This window comes from Dendroctonus ponderosae, unplaced genomic scaffold, assembly GCF_020466585.1.
Source record: "Dendroctonus ponderosae isolate FM_Combo_2020 unplaced genomic scaffold, Dpon_F_20191213v2 Dpon_F_20191213_10, whole genome shotgun sequence".
Lineage (NCBI taxonomy): Eukaryota > Metazoa > Arthropoda > Insecta > Coleoptera > Curculionidae > Dendroctonus > Dendroctonus ponderosae.
Genome location: NW_026017111.1, coordinates 340,675 through 355,767, shown reverse-complemented (window position 1 = coordinate 355,767; position 15,093 = coordinate 340,675). Strand labels below are relative to the sequence as shown.

The 15,093-nt window shown below is 44.3% G+C and overlaps 4 protein-coding genes and 2 long non-coding RNA genes across 12 annotated transcripts in view; 3 read left to right on the top strand and 3 right to left on the bottom strand.

Annotated features, from left to right (window-relative positions):
• The window catches only part of LOC125502799, a 2,143-nt gene extending 1,754 nt beyond the window's left edge, over nt 1–389 (bottom strand). The window contains exon 1 of the long non-coding RNA XR_007280544.1: nt 347–389. This is a non-coding gene — a long non-coding RNA (uncharacterized LOC125502799). The remainder of the gene's footprint in view (nt 1–346) is intronic.
• Nucleotides 1–1,263, top strand: part of LOC109537221 — a 1,943-nt gene extending 680 nt beyond the window's left edge. For 2 of the 5 annotated variants that reach the window (XM_019903840.2, XM_019903837.2), the window contains exon 2: nt 901–1,263. In XM_019903840.2, coding sequence (XP_019759399.1) covers nt 901–1,155 — 255 coding nt within the window. In that variant the 3' untranslated portion in view covers nt 1,156–1,263. Of the gene's footprint in view, nt 1–88; nt 776–900 lie in introns of those variants that run through there. The other 3 variants (XM_019903836.2, XM_019903839.2, XM_019903838.2) reach the window with 3 other exon arrangements.
• The window catches only part of LOC109537240 (glucose dehydrogenase [FAD, quinone]), a 386,158-nt gene that overhangs the window by 53,142 nt on the left and 317,923 nt on the right, over nt 1–15,093 (top strand). The gene's annotated exons all lie outside the window — the stretch shown is intronic.
• LOC109537219 (guanine nucleotide exchange factor subunit Rich) lies at nt 1,223–9,496 on the bottom strand. Of its 3 annotated transcripts, XM_019903832.2 has the most exons (24): nt 9,478–9,496; nt 9,227–9,418; nt 9,061–9,168; nt 8,694–8,846; nt 8,436–8,619; nt 8,157–8,290; nt 8,001–8,092; nt 7,456–7,729; nt 7,252–7,401; nt 6,978–7,187; nt 6,564–6,924; nt 6,197–6,480; nt 5,989–6,136; nt 5,829–5,938; nt 5,645–5,776; nt 5,349–5,588; nt 5,036–5,150; nt 4,709–4,976; nt 4,591–4,656; nt 3,948–4,198; nt 3,585–3,896; nt 2,921–3,122; nt 2,671–2,859; nt 1,223–2,619 (listed from the first exon to the last, which is right to left on the bottom strand). In XM_019903832.2, the coding sequence occupies exons 2-24, from the start codon at nt 9,365–9,367 to the stop codon at nt 2,307–2,309; spliced, it is 4,437 nt and encodes a 1,478-aa protein (XP_019759391.2). In that variant the 5' UTR covers nt 9,368–9,418; nt 9,478–9,496; the 3' UTR covers nt 1,223–2,306. The 3 variants fall into 3 exon arrangements, with proteins under 3 accessions (XP_019759391.2, XP_048518045.1, XP_019759392.2); XM_048662088.1 differs by lacking the exon at nt 9,478–9,496 and having other exon boundaries at nt 9,227–9,477; XM_019903833.2 differs by lacking the exons at nt 4,591–4,656; nt 9,478–9,496 and having other exon boundaries at nt 9,227–9,464.
• On the top strand, nt 9,451–10,954 carry LOC125502797. The gene is made up of 2 exons (XR_007280539.1): nt 9,451–9,958; nt 10,871–10,954. It is a non-coding gene; the product is annotated as an uncharacterized LOC125502797 (long non-coding RNA).
• On the bottom strand, nt 11,159–14,534 carry LOC109537214 (exosome complex exonuclease RRP44). Its single transcript, XM_019903825.2, has 3 exons — nt 14,366–14,534; nt 12,967–14,166; nt 11,159–12,912 (listed from the first exon to the last, which is right to left on the bottom strand). The coding sequence occupies exons 2-3, from the start codon at nt 14,142–14,144 to the stop codon at nt 11,214–11,216; spliced, it is 2,877 nt and encodes a 958-aa protein (XP_019759384.2). The 5' UTR covers nt 14,145–14,166; nt 14,366–14,534; the 3' UTR covers nt 11,159–11,213.

The following is a 15,093-nucleotide window of genomic DNA, read 5'->3' as shown; positions in this document are numbered from 1 at the left end:
ACTGAACGGGTTCTGATGAGAACAGTGTAAGCGTTCAAGCAAACCACTTCTGAAGATGCAAGCCACTCGTGCTTGCGAAACGTCAAGAAGAAATTGTACCCAACGACGGCCTAAAAACCCGTTAGTTTCAACAGTTTAAGTATTGAGCGTTTGAAAAAAGTGTTGAAGCCCCAGTTCGATTGAAAAGCTGCAGCCCGGAAGCATTAGAAGCGACGATGAATATAGTGGGAAGCAACTGAGGCTTCAAAATAACGCTAATAAATTCCTATTGCCTTATGAATTTACATGCCAGCCTCGATAGCGTTTAATAATCACCAACAATGATTTGCACAGAATGGCTGTTTACCTTTGGCCTAATCAAAAATCGACCACACGGCGGTTTTCTAGCTCTCAACTCAAGGAATCAGCACTGTTTTAAAGATAACGGCTGGTCTGTTATCTCTTTAGTGTTGTTGTTGTGCTGCTTTGCTTGTTGGCCTGATCCAACATGTTTGATCGTGTAGGTACAGTTTTACTTCTGATGCGTTCGCAGAAAATTGAAACCTTCTACGATCACCCATTCTTATCTAAAGTTATTGCTGATGATTAATTTACGGATGTTCACAAAAAAACATTTTTTCTAAGGCAAGAAGTTGCGACATTGTACGGAAATCACCTTGTCTTATCACCAGCATCCTCGAGCGCCTTAATAGTTCCCAATCACTTATTGTTATCGGGCAATTCAGTAAACAACGTGAAAAATTCAGGGCAAACAAGCATGGAGGAGGATGCCTTGGTAGGTAAAATTTACCTGAAAAACCATCCCTCATCCCCAAAGTATCGCAACTAAGCTACGGAAATGGCAATTGGTGGAAACGCTTGCATCCGACAATCTTTAAATCCTTAACTGTTTTTTTTTAGATGGAAAACAAGGCGTTTAAGGAAACAGAAGCGGGAACCGAACTGAACCAAGTGACCATCCACGGGAACGTGAAAGCAACCACCACTTGCACCCCGCAGGTATGCAGGACGGCTAGGCAGCGATATCAACCCCCCGATCTGGCCAATAACAGCCCCTGGAACCAGAAGAAGACCTATTTCTTCATCGGGGTGATTTCGCTGCTCGTAGTGTGGATAATCGTGTACACAGTGGTTAGTGAACTAAAACTGGTATAAAGGAAAGTGAGTATTTAGTGAACTGTTTTTTGCTTATCTAAGCGCAGTCGAAGCAAATGCACCATGCAACAGTGTTAATAAATTTTATTGATAAATTTCTATATAAAATATTAAATTACTAAAGGTACATGATGAAAAAAAGGAGTATTTCGGTGGATATAACTAGACCCTTGCCGCAGTTACATACAACAGAGGGTGACAATTTTAAGCCTCTCGTTTGGAGGAAGCTTAACATTGGCGCTAGTGAATTGACTTAAAATCAGCATTCGACGAACAATTAACGTAGACATCTAGATAACAACCAACCCGAGTAAATAATTGTAGTTTTGCGACGTATAACTAGTGAGGTACAACTAAAAATGGATGAAACAGGATTCTTACCACCTTACAGACTTTTCCAGGCACTAAGTAGATGAAGGTAAAATATTATTGGGAGTTGTTCGCAAGGTATTTTTAATACTTGCAGAGAAGGATTAACTTTTTTCAATAGCATCAACGGTTAAAAGCCCGGTTTCTTGCACTTCCGAACAACTTCCAATAATCTTTTACCTCCATCCATTTAGCGCCCGAAACAGGCCTTTTAACCTGACTGGACTATTGGTGGATATTCGAATTTGGCAAGAGTGAGGGACGTTTCTCTGATAGAACACTAAAGCAAATCTACCGGGTGTCCGCGAAGTAAATCGTTGAGTAAAGGTGTCGTTGCATACAAAATATTGCAACATAGTCCAGTGTTTCTTACGTTTCGGACACCCGATACAATTTGAAGGGCCCAAGGAATTCTTGGTGGCACTCTACAGACTTGCAAAGTGCGCAAAGTTTGAAAAACCCCAGCACTTGCCGGTAAAACGGCTTCAGTACGACAAATTGCACGTTGGACGAAATTGTAATTGGCCTAGTTAGGATGAGCCCCTACAGCTTCCTACAACCGAGCTGAACTGACCAAAATTTGATTGTTGTGAGGATGAGCATTAACTTCCAGAGTTTTTTTAAGCAATAATCAAAATAGTTTCTGTTCAGAAAAGTGCTGCTTATGCTGTTCCAGATCCGATTTGAGGCATACGCCCCGGACGAATTTTGATTCCATAGATTAGCGAGAAAATGCGCTTTCCAAACGGCTGCCAGTCCTGTTTCCAACCACTTACCCGGGATTAGGAAATAGTGCAACCAGTACTTTCAGGTATCACCGAATCCTCGCCTAAATCCTCTTCGGGCGCACAGTTCACTCCAATGGCTGTAGCATCACTTTTGCCGTTCACAACACTGGCGCTGTTCTTCTGAGCGGCGTCCTGGCTTTGACTAGATTTGCGAGAACGTGGCTTCTGCAAGGAAGCCTTGTTGAGGCTTGCGGAAACCGCCTGCTGATATTCGACGATTCGCTGCTGCTGGATTTTCGTGTCTAGAATTCGCGACAGCACCGCCAGCTGGTTCTGGATGGCCAGCATGAAGGCCTTGTATCCGATGCTGGAATTACAGTCAATCTACCGTAGTCTAATGATGCGCTTTTGTACGTACCACTCGGTGGTTGTCCAGTAGTTCAAAATCAACAGCCCCTGCTTCAGTCTGGACACCGACTCGATGGAATGCTCGTGAGATTTAGCCGCGTTGACTGTCCGAAGAACCGCCATTGCGTCCCGAAGAAGCACTGCTATTAACAGGGACCATTCAAGACAACTGGCTTCCATGAAGAGATGCAGCAGATACCTGGCAAATTGGAACCAACAGAGTTTTTTGGGGGTTTTCAACCAGAAAATGCACTTGATACCTTAGCTGGATCTCAGACTTGTGGGAGCCTCTGCTGTCGCCGTTGGACAGTTGCTCCAGGATTTGAGTGGACGGCACTTCCCAGTTTTCAGTTCCGGGGCTTCCCACCATTTCTCGATCATCTCCACCCCATACCGAGCTCACTGTGCTCATCACTGACTCGTCGATCGAGTGATTCGTCTGAAGAACAGTCGTCTGCAAGCCTGATGAAGTCCTTTTGGTTAGTGATTTAATACATTTTAGGTCCCCGGTTCATTATACGAATACTGAGCTAAACGAGTATCTACAGCTAGATAATAATCAGCGCTTTGCAACTATATTTCCTCCTAAAGCACCTCCAAATAAAATAAAATTTCTTAATAACTGCATGCCTTTGTTTGCAGCTTTATTAATTTAGTTTTGCAATTAATTACTATGATATTCTTATCGTTTCTGGGTCTCAGTCAAAGTGTGTTAAAAAGTTAAAAGAATATCGTTTATTTCATTACGTTTCGAGAGACAAATTTACGGTTTCAAGAAGGCAAAGACCTAAAAGAACGTTGATTTTTACCAATCATGAGTTTGTGTAAATTTTAAATCTAAAATTTTGAACACCGTTCATTTCATTACGTTTCGGCGAGGCATTAGTAAGTTAGACTGACTGTGGGAAAGCTGTGAAAAATTACCTAAATTGGTACTAAAACCATGCCCGTTCTCCACTCCGAAGAACGGCAGCTTTCCATCTATGGGGCTCAACGGTTCGCTTCTAGAAGCCTTTGGAGTTGCGCTGCCCGAATCCAATTCGATCTCATCCGCCACCTGGCTGGACTGTTCCAGAGTGTCCACGGGGGTGGCAAGACCGCGTCCTGGCAAGCCCTGGAAGCTCATGTAGCCACTGTCGCCCACCCTGCTGAATGGATAACTCAGCACGTCTACTTTCAAGGAGCGCAGATGATCTTCCAGAACACTAACCGGGTAGTCGCTTGCAGGTTGGGACTCTGTAAAGCTTTCCTGTAGGAGGACATCTAGAGGCAACCACACAGACCTACTGAGTGCTAGAGATGTGGGAGGCGGATAAGGCCATTGGAACTCTTCATGCAAATGCTTGAGGGCAGCGACGAAGTCGTCAACTCTAGCTGCTCGATCTCGCTCTTTGCCCAGCCAGGCAACCAGGTGAAAATCTAGATGGGCAGCAAAGTATCCCAAGTCGGTCAGGCTGCGGTTCGACAATAATCTGCGCGCGTGCTTCTGCAGGATCACATCGATGAAGAATTCTTCGGCCGTGTTGCTCGGCTGGTTCCTGAACGAAATCCTCGTAAGCAAAATCTTGTATCGCAAAAGACCTTTGCGATAAGACAACGCGAATCATTGTTCAAACCAAAGTTTCATGATGCTTTTATTCGGAAATGGCCACACACCGCGATGTCTGTGTGTGTCACTTGGAGTAGGAAAACTTTGCTCTTGGTACCTTCTTGGACTTTATATCAGTCTTTGGGACCTATTTTTTATGGTGGACACTTATCGGTCATATCGTATACGCAGTGCGCGACACAACAAAAAGGGACTTTTGTGTGTAATTTAAAAAGAAGTAATAAATAAACAAACAAGCGAACAAACAATAGCACACAACTGACAAACTGCCACTGCTTCCTCCCGAAACCTTGAAGCGATACGTCCAGAAAATGTACTCACAATTTGGAAATGTTCCGCCAATGGGCCGAAAACGGTCTGAGGCTACTAAAGCGAGTTCGAGAGAAACTATATAAAGTGAAAATTGAGCAAAAAACCGTCAGCAAGCAACAGCCAGTACCTAGTTTCCGTTTTGGTGGCCACCACGTTCGGCACCGACTTCTTGCGGCCGGCATTTGGCGATTCGGGCACCACATTCATCTTTTCCACCGGCTTTTCCGCCACCTTTGGCGACACCGTTGTGCTGTACGATCGCACCCTGGAACCTTGCACGTTTCCCAAAATCAGGGAAATCTCCTCCGCGTTGGGGCTCACTGGAGGAGTTTGTTTGCTGCCCAGTTTGCTGGGCAGGATGAAGGAGTTGCGCGGAGATTCCACATCGTTCGGATCTGGAACGGACAAATATCCTGAACTGGCGCTCCAACGTTGCTTAAAGCGAAATTGTTACCGATTGCCCGCAAAAAACGCGCTAGATCCTTGGCCAGCTCCCATTTGGACTGATCCAGAGCCGTGTTGAGCAACAGGGTGGCGTATTGCCGACTAACTGAAGAGGTTTCCAGGTTCTGAAATATACAAGGAGTCTACTACGTTGAGGGTCTGGTACAGGAGGGTTTTAGAATCTCTACTTTAATGGGCAATTTCTAAGGCCTGTCTATCACACAGGTAGAGGACTCCTCCTTAGAGCAATTTCCTAGTTAAGAAATAATTTCACCAGGACTTTTTGACTCTAATTGATCTACGCAAAACTCTTCTGGACTCACCTGCAAAATGATGAGATAAGACGCGGCAGTTTCCAGCTGTTTTTTGGTCATGCATTCCTGGAAAAGATCCTTTGGCTTGCCCGCGGCCGAAAACAAATACGGCCACAGCGCGATTTCGGTTTTCCTGGCACATTGCACTACTGTTTGCAGGTAAACTGGGAATTCCATGATAAATTCGACCACGCTGGGCAATTGGGCGTCTGGAATCGGTTCCTTGCTGGTGGCCTCTTCCTCTAGAACCTGCAAACAACGAAAATACCATCACCAAACCCCGTACAATTAAGCGCTTGTCGTACCTCATGAAGCAGCAGTTCCAACGAGTGTGGAAAATACGGCAAACTCATGCAGCTTTTGGCGATTTCCCAGGCATGATAGCCGAGATTTCTCCTGATTAGCTGGCGCAATATCTGGTGCAGGTACACTTGGCTCTGGGAAATAGATGTACTGCAGGCTTAGTACAACAGTTCAAAGCATGCTTACCGTCCGTTGTAGAACGCTGAAGGGCAGCGAGAAGGGCGAGTGAAGGTCGGATGTGTATAAAACTGTGTCATTTTCCGCCCCTAGGATGATGGCGTCTTCAAACAGTATAGCTGGAATTTAGGAGATTAGCAGATGTTTTTTTTGGTGCTGTTCCAGTCACCTAGAGGGTAAATCTTCAGCTGGAAGGGCAGCATGATCCGCTTGGACATAAAGCTATGCTGCTTGTCTCCATCTCTAGGGTAGAGAGGCAACCACACCCTCATTCCATGGGAACCACAAAACAGCCACAGAGCCTCCGTGAGATGAACCTGAAGAAGCCGTTTCCAATGAGATACTTAGACTTTGGCTTTAAACCGCCCTGTATCTACCTTATCTTGGGTTCTCCTGGCCGGAACCCAGACGTTCTCCACGCAACTGGCCAGAACCGTCGGCATTAAGCAGGTGAATTTTGAGCCGTTGCTTGTCTCCCTTTGCACCAACAACAGCCGCCCACTAATGTTCAACACGATACTTTCAGCCGCCCTTTGAGACGCATTTTTCACAATTGCTTCAGTCCGCAAGGCCGTTAGGGTAACTGATACGATGCACGCAGGATGGACTGCAAGGGCTGAAACGTCGATTGCCTGCACTTTCTGCAATTCCACGTCTCCAACTGAAATCATCAAAAAAATTGGTTTTTTGTGAAGTACAAAGAAGTCTCAAAAATACCATATAGACACCAGCAAAGCAACATACCTGTGTCATTTTGATGCAAATGCCATATGCTGATCTGAGCATCCGACTTGAAAGTGATCAGCTGATCCTCCAGAACGTTCATCAGAAGAATGGGTGCTGCAACCGGCACGGTTTTAGCAAACTTGTTGTCTAACTTGGCCTCTTTTGAGTAGAACCGGATTTCATCTGAATTGTCCACAATGCTGTAACAGCCGAGCACTATGTAGTCTCGCCACCACAACAGCCCTCCAGCAACGATAAAGTCCTTTTCCTGGCTCTCGTTGCCGAAAAGCTTCCATCGTCTGGATTGGATGGAGTAGTGAGCGATTCCGGTGCGGCCTGCAATGGCTATGTTTTGGCCATCCATGTCGATTGCTGAGTACTGAAATGCAACACATATACTTAAATGTAAAGCCGCTGAAGCCATTCACTTACCCTGACGGGCCAATTTGTTGCAGAGTACGTCGAAGGCACGGGAATTACAAGCCATTGGCGCCCTTCCGCTAATGTTGTGGTGGAATTGGCGCTGTCCCCGAACAACGCATCCTCCCGATTAGATCGTTCAGAGAAGGTTTTTATTAAATTGTCGGCCGAATTCACATAGAGCCGGTCCTCGGCCTGCAGATACAAATGCCCCTGATGGCTCTACATTGGAACAGTAAGACCTTCCATCAAAACCCTGCGGAAATATTCACGCTCGTCTGCTCACCATGCACGGGTTTATTGTCATGGCACTTTTGGCAAAATCCAACTGAATCAGGCTGGATTCCGCAGGCGAAATATCGCCGTTCTCCACACCTGGCGCCTCGTTGCAGTTCTCCCGTATCATCCACAGCTGATAGCCTTCAGTGGCAAAGTCCTAAACAAGCCCAAGCATCAAACAGCAGTAAAGTTGTAATTTTTTAGCACTGACCATTGACAGAACTTGCAACGGATTGCTTTTTTGAATATCCACGTTGAGTCCGTAGTCCCAGCCTAGAGAGCACATCAGTAACGCTCCGAATGTGGACCACATGGCGATGCCCCCATGGCACCAAGCGGCTACCAGGGCGCAACCATCGGGCGTCCATAAAACGTTCCCCACAGCCCCTGGGCAGCCCGGATAGTCTTTGCTGCTTAAAATGCAGTTGTGAGACACCTCCAAACCGCCTGTACTGTCGTCCACATAGTAAACTACGCATTCGGAGCTGGAATTAGAGAATAGACGAGGGAATAGAAGGTTTGTAGACTGTCGGTACTCTCGGGTTCGGATAGATCTGCGGTGCTATTAAAGCAAGTCTCTTGCTGTTCCTAGCGAATTGTTAATCACACTTAAAAATTCAGCATCAATTTCTTTGACGATTTGTGTTTCCATATGAGGACGTAGGAACTTATCAGGCAAAACTTCCTTGAGTTCGATCCGAATCCGAGAGGTTGCCAACTTATTGTGGGACTCCAGGTATTTGCTGAAAAACCTACTTCGCCCTGCCGAACGTGATTAGGCGGTATTTGTGATTGATGACGGTACAAGTGGCGTCTTCGATGTTCTGCGCCCAGATGCCCTGCACTTGCTGGAAGAGAAAGAAGAAGCATAATCCAGAGCGTTACAGGAATAACTGATTTACACTGCCTTACATTGGGGTCGAATTTCAAGGAGGAGGCCGTTAGAAAGGCAGCCCGACCATCGTTCAGGACTATGGAAAAACCGCCCACCAATGGGGAGTACTCGATATCTACTATGTGGATGTTCTCCTCCACTATGGGTATTGCTGCAACCAACAGACGGCAAGTGTTATAGGTCAAATATTATAGTTTTCTGTTCACTTTTTCAGTTGCTCCTGTTTGTTGTTAGAAAAATACTTTCCAGTACGTGTAATAGATTAAGTAGTTGACCTAAAAAAGCAATTATCTCACCTTTAGATACTTGCTGATTAATACAAAACGGTATTCTTCTTAAGTCTAACGTGTAATCTCTATTCTGAGTGCCATCCCACCTGTACCTTAGCACATGATTTTCAGTGGTTGATATCATTATTTCAGTCATTGTTATACAGACGATGCCCGTTATCTTGCCATCCCATACTAGGGCTTCTTCACTCTAGAATTAAGCGAAAATGGCATTCTATCTTTTTTACATTTCCTGCTTGAGCGTTGATGTTTTTGCACACTTACTATTTCCAAAGATAATGGAGGGATTGTTTCTTTGATAAAAAGCTCAGCGCTGTCTCTTCGTAGATTGGCATGTGGTGAATCAGTCTGGACATAAAGTCCCTTTTGATTTGATATGACATTCAGCTTGTAATAGAGTAAATGGCCTTCTGAAGTCTAAAACACGCAAGTTGAAAAAATGTTTATGCAAATTCCTCGTCAAATGTAACAGAATCAGCAGAATCCTTTAATTGGTTTATTATAAAATCCTTAAATCGCCTTATCATCTAGATTTAACGAGATTAGGATAGGTGTCAAGGTTTAAAATGATTTGGTTAGCAAGTAGGAAGCAGCAACTAGGTGGCAATTAAGTAGCTTAAAGAATACGTACTGCAATGACTATTTTGCTAGAATCGGGCTTCCATTCTGCCGTAACGTTTGTTCCAAACTTCTCCAAAGACTTACCAGTTCTTCTGTGGTAAACTATGGGCACACAGGGCTGCAACAGGCAAAAGAACATGATTAGGGGCCTCGTTTTAGCCCGCTAGTTTACGCACCTTACAAAACCATATCGATAAAGAGTGGTCAGTGAGAATAGCCACCAAGATTCGGTCCCTGTTGCATTTGATTTGCCTCAAGGAGCCCTGACCTGAATTAGGGACTTGAACAACTTTCGGCCATCCAATTGGAAAATACATCTTTCAGGGTTTCTCATCAACTCATAACTACACACTAACTGGGGCCCTAATCTAATTAATTTTAATTATAATATATCAATAACAAACTTTCACAAAAAAAATGTTTTCACCTAGTTGTCATGCTGTTGTCAACTGGTTGTCAACTCAACAGGGTTGTAACAGTTTCATAGAAAATCTGCTTAATATTATCTGGGACTAGATTCGATGAATTTTTTTATGTATTTTCCATTGATTATCGTTAAACTGGGAGGTTTTCAGTAATCTCCTGGTCAACGGATGGTGTTTTATCTGCATGAGTTAGCAGGCCAAGTGGATTATTAAAAGACAGTGAAACTAACATGTCCTTGAAGGTCTGTAAAAACGCGACGTCTGGCATCGTGATTTAAACCTGACATTGATATAAGATAACCTATGGGCGTACACAGTTGACATTCTGATTGTTTATATCGCTTTTTATATAAACAGCAAGAAAAGATGTATTTGGCAAAGCTACAGTTGCTCTTATTTCGTGCCTTTAGCCTTCCAACTAACTGGCCAAAATGAAAAGTCAATATTTCGGCTTCTCTTCGTGCAGAACGAAATTCAATTCAGGTGAATCTAACTTTTCAGCTTTGGAACAAATCTCAAGTCCATAACTGACGAAAAATTGAATGTTTGCCTATAAACATCCGGGAAATTGGGGCTAAATGTCGGCTACGTTATCATTTGATGTTCTTTTGACCAAATCCTTCCGCGTCTGACATTTTTCTTCGCTTCTACAGCTATCTTTTGAGCTCAAAAAACACATGAATGTAAGACGTAAGTAAATAACGAAACCAATAAATTCTAAACGACCACCTAAGTGGGCATAGAAGCCGTGCAGATCAAGGTTGACATATACAGCAGCGGTAGGATATCATGAGGAGCTATTGAGGACCGTTCCAAATTTTTTTGTACAAAAGCTGACCCAAATTCCGATCATCCTATGATGTTTCTTTAAAAGTCTAGTTGAAGTTCAATACTGTTAAAGCTTCATTTAAAAGCATAAAAGTTCATAGAGAAGTACCTAATGCTGGCTGTAGACGTACAACAGTACTTTAGTAAGTTTTTGAGTAATGATGTTAGGGACGGGTACTGGCTGGGGATGTCCCGCAGGACCTGGGCTCTGGACCCATTGTGAGAGGGAACGCTAGTAGGCGGGTACTGGCTGTGGATGTCCCGCAGTACCTGGGCTCTGGAACTATTGTGAGAGAGAACGCGAGTAGGCGGGTACTGGCTGTGGGTGTCCCGCAGTACCTGGGCTCTGGACCCATTGTGAGAGAGATCGCGAGTAGGCGGGTACTGGCTGTGGATGACCCGCAGTACCTAGTGGCCAATTAAGATACTGTTTATCATGATAAATGCCGGTGACACGTTTGGCGCTTGTAGCTGAGTCTGACATGTTTTAATAATTCTCATCATAATAACATAAATCTAATTCTTGTTGAACTGGTTACTCAATTACTTTTTCTGAATTGATTTCAGATGTATTCTCTCGATCGACCCCCTGACGAACTGCCATTACACATTGTCTACCGTTTGAGAGTGTAAATATATGTTTTTATAGTAGTTGGTTTACTTATTCTAAGTATAAACGAACGCCCCTACATGAAAAACATCGATTTTTACTTGCTTACAATTTTTTTGCTCAAACACCAAATCAACGAGCTGAAAAATAAACACGCTAGACCCTAATGATCCCGAATAACTGTTACATTTTGAGTGGTCGATGTTTAACCAGCCGAGGAAATGCAATACAAAACCACAACGAAGTAAATTTACAAAACTTTTAATCAAAGTCAACGATAAAACTTAACGAACTCAGCGTTTATGATTTGCTTTTCTTGGGACTCTTAGCGGCGATATTTTTCCGTTTTTTGCCCTTTTTCACCGGCTCTGCATCGTTCACCTGTTCATCGTCTTTCGATAGAGCTGGAACGCTGAATCCAGGAATGGCAGGTTGCACCAGCAAAACTGAGAATTTTTCGTGTTGAATATTGCTGGAATCCAGCTGCAATCTGATGGTAACCGGGTCGAAAGTATGAAACACCACATCGCCTGCCCTTTGCGTTTGGTGCTCTTCATCGTACTCGAACAGCGTGGTTTCGTTCTTTTTTACCAAATACAGTGTGCATTCCAGACCGTACTTGGGAATCAGAATCTGTAGGGCGTTTTTCCTCACATACAAAATGTAGCCTTCCTCATCGTTGAGCTTGCCCTTGAAGAACAGATGAGTGTTGAAAGCTACTGAGGCCCTTCCGGCGTATTGCGCCATTCTGTTGCGGTAGTTCAAATTCTGGCACAGTTCGCTGGATTTCTGCTTGTCCAGCAAGTCTGGATAGGTGCTGTCCGACCCACAAATAACCGCCAACAACCGATGAACGATTATGTCGGCATATCGACGAATGGGGGATGTAAAATGGGTGTAAAGTGGGACAGCCAGGCCGTAATGGTAAAAGTCCTCCTTCTGCAATGTTCCGCTGGGGAAATAAACCGCTTGCAACATGCATCTGGTAGCCAACATCCTCAGCATCGTGTTAAGGTATGGGTTCTCCGGTTTAACTGCCCTGTCCAAAGAGTCTGCTAGATTCCTTCCACAGTCCACTTGAATATCGAAGCCCAAATGCCTGCCCGCTTTGACGAGAGGATCAAAGTTGGAAGCAGGGGGAGTGGGATGTCGTCTGAGCATCGCGCAGTCTGGAAACTCTTGCAGTATCTTTTGGGCCACACTGATGTTGGCCAGCAACATGAACTCTTCCACCATTGAGTTGGTTTGGTACATTTTCTTCAATTCCACGTCCAAGGGTTCCATGGTTTCTGAGTCCATCAGAATCTTGACTTCAGTGGAAGCCAAAACTAAAGCGCCGTTTTCTAGACGACGCTTCTTCAGAATCTTGGCCAGCTTGTTCAGATTCCGCAAAGATTCGGCAATGGCATCGGTTTTTGTTTGGTCATCTATGGTGAGTTGGGCTTCTTCATACGTCATGGCGCTTTTTGATTTGATAATACTCTTGTGGAATCTTGTACTGAGGATATTGGCCTGCAGGTCCATCTCCCATATGCACGAGAAGGCAAATCTGTCTTCGCCACCTCTAAGGGAGCACAAATTCGAGCTCAGCAGTCCCGGAACCATGTCAATGCGGGTGCCTACTAGATATACGGTGGTGGCTCGTGAAGCTGCCTCCGAGTCAATGGCAGTACCCGGGCGAATGAAGTGGGACACATCCGCAATATGGACACCCACTTCCAGCTTGCCCTCTTCAATGAGCCGACAATGAAGAGCGTCATCGATGTCTGTACAGCCGGGAGGGTCCACTGAGCATATATCGATGCTTCGCAGATCAACCCTGCGCTTCTCGTCTTCTTCCGTGATAATCCAGGGAAGTTTCGGCAGGCAGCTGAGCACTTCTTCGGAGAACTGACTGTGGGGCACGTCGTGTTCTAGCAGTACTACTTCGTTTTCCGTGTCTTGGCTGCCGATACGGCCCAGAGCTCTCACAAAGTGACCATGCGGGTACCGGGAGGATCTGTGGAGAGTTTATCATATAAATACCTGCATACACAGATAATTTTAGCAGTACCTTGGCCATGAGTCGATAGTAACAATCAGTTTCTGGGTCTTCAAGAACTCGGCTTGGCGAGTTTCGATGCGCACTTTCGGAATTGATCGGTTAGCGGGTACGAAGATCTGATAGAGTCCCTCTGAATTGCCCTGAATAATTCCACAATACTGCTTCCATTTCCTGCGAATTATTCCCACTACGCGGCCGGTGGGTTTGATTTCCGCTTCCTGCACAGTGGTGTTCTTCAAGGCTTGTTCTTTTTGTTCCACGTCTTCGATGGACTCTTCAGAAACGCCTTCGTCCTCCAGAACGATTTCGCTTGGACTCACCCAGTTTTCCATTTTGAAAACTTCAACAGCTACAATATCGCCGTCGACTGATCTGTTCAAACCGTCGCGTCCTTGCAGTAGCACGGGTTCTGTAAAGCCATCCACTGAGACGAAGCCTTCGAGGAAATTGTCTTTGGAAGCTCTGAAAGTTCCTTGGTGTAAAACGCCTTCCTTAATCCCCTTTAAGAGGGCCGCGGTGGATAAGTGTGGTGGGAAAATGTCTTTGGCCTCCTTTTCGCTGTGGAAGTCCTTTCTGGACAGTTTATCCTGCAGAATCGAGTTGTTTTCTAAATGCTTTACATAGTCAGTGATGGTACAGGTGGGGATGTTATCGGCCAACGCCAGTTGTCGATTCTTTGCATCATCTGTGATCAACACAAAGTGTCCCTTTGGCACGTGCCCCATGTACCAAGAGGTGGCTTTTCTAATACATCGATCATTATGATCGTTGATTAGTTCGTTTTTGTCCTCAGGCAGGAAGGTGTCTTTGTGATGGTCATTGACAAAAATGTAAAAATGTCTGCTGGGGTTTTCCAGCACCGCGTTCAAGCGCTTATAAATCGGCAAACTGCGATGTTTCACCTCCTTATAAACCGTATGCAGAATAATCACGTTGCAAATGATTGGCTCTTCCAGCACATCCATCTGGTCTAAAATCACGTTCGTGTCCAGGATGATAAAATGCTCGAATTTGAATAGAGAACACTTGTTGAGGTGCACTTCATTCAAGTGGCTGGAGGCTTCAGCGTTGCAATCATCACAGCTGGGTATTCCGCAGGAAATGTCGTCTCTGATATAGTGTTCTCGAACGTGTTTCAGGAAATTCCCGATTTTGTTCTTTTTGATGAAACACTTGGTGGTAAACATGGCGCTTTATCTTGAAGAATATCTGTAACAAAAATTGTTGTTTATTCCAATTCGATTGGTGTCGTGTTCGATTAACAGACAAGCCATTCTTTGTTCAAAAAAATTTGCCGACAAGCGTAAGAGAAGACAAATTTCTTCCGTGAAAAGAGTTCTAGGAACAAAAGTTCCGGTCCCAAAAGAATGCATGATGTTGCTAATGTGTAAAATTAAGGGGTACTTACCAGGTATTGAATAAGTGCACTAATTTTCACCTTATTGGCTCTCTAAAGCTGGTTAAACATTAATAAATAAGAGCATACATTTAAGGGTTAATATAAGCAAAATAATGCACATGTTCGTAGGTTATACTGAATTGTCAATTTTGACAAACATAAATTTTAGAATGCAACTGGCCAATTCGGCAACGGCGCTGAGGACTAACACCTACAATACTACTGCTTAATTGTGCTTTTGAAAATTCAATTATTAGGAATTAATTAGCTTCCGTTATTCAAAATGGAGTGAAAGCCAGTTTTTGAAATTTTCCGCAAAAGCAAAAAAACTGTTGAAAAATCTTATAATTTTGGTGCAGTTGAGTAGGAAAATTGAAGCAAGTTAGAGTCGCTTCACGAATGTCCGGACTACCAAATAAAAAACAGTATTTCTAATATATTAAATAACATCTAATAAGTTGACAATAATGCAGTTACATTCCCTGGCTAGGGCGTTAAATAATCAATTCCATTCAAATGGCCTTCATCCCTTTTCTGTTGTTGGGCCAGCCGCTCTCTATCGTACCCATCGACTCCCAAACCCAATCGCTCTATCGCTTTTTCTCCTAGACGCCCATTAAGCTCCTGATACTGTCTGGAGCGCCTAATCCCGATTTCTGAATCGAAGGGCCACTCTACTGATTTATGTAACACTGGATGTCCGGCTAAGTTGAACTGCACCAAATCCCTCACTATAG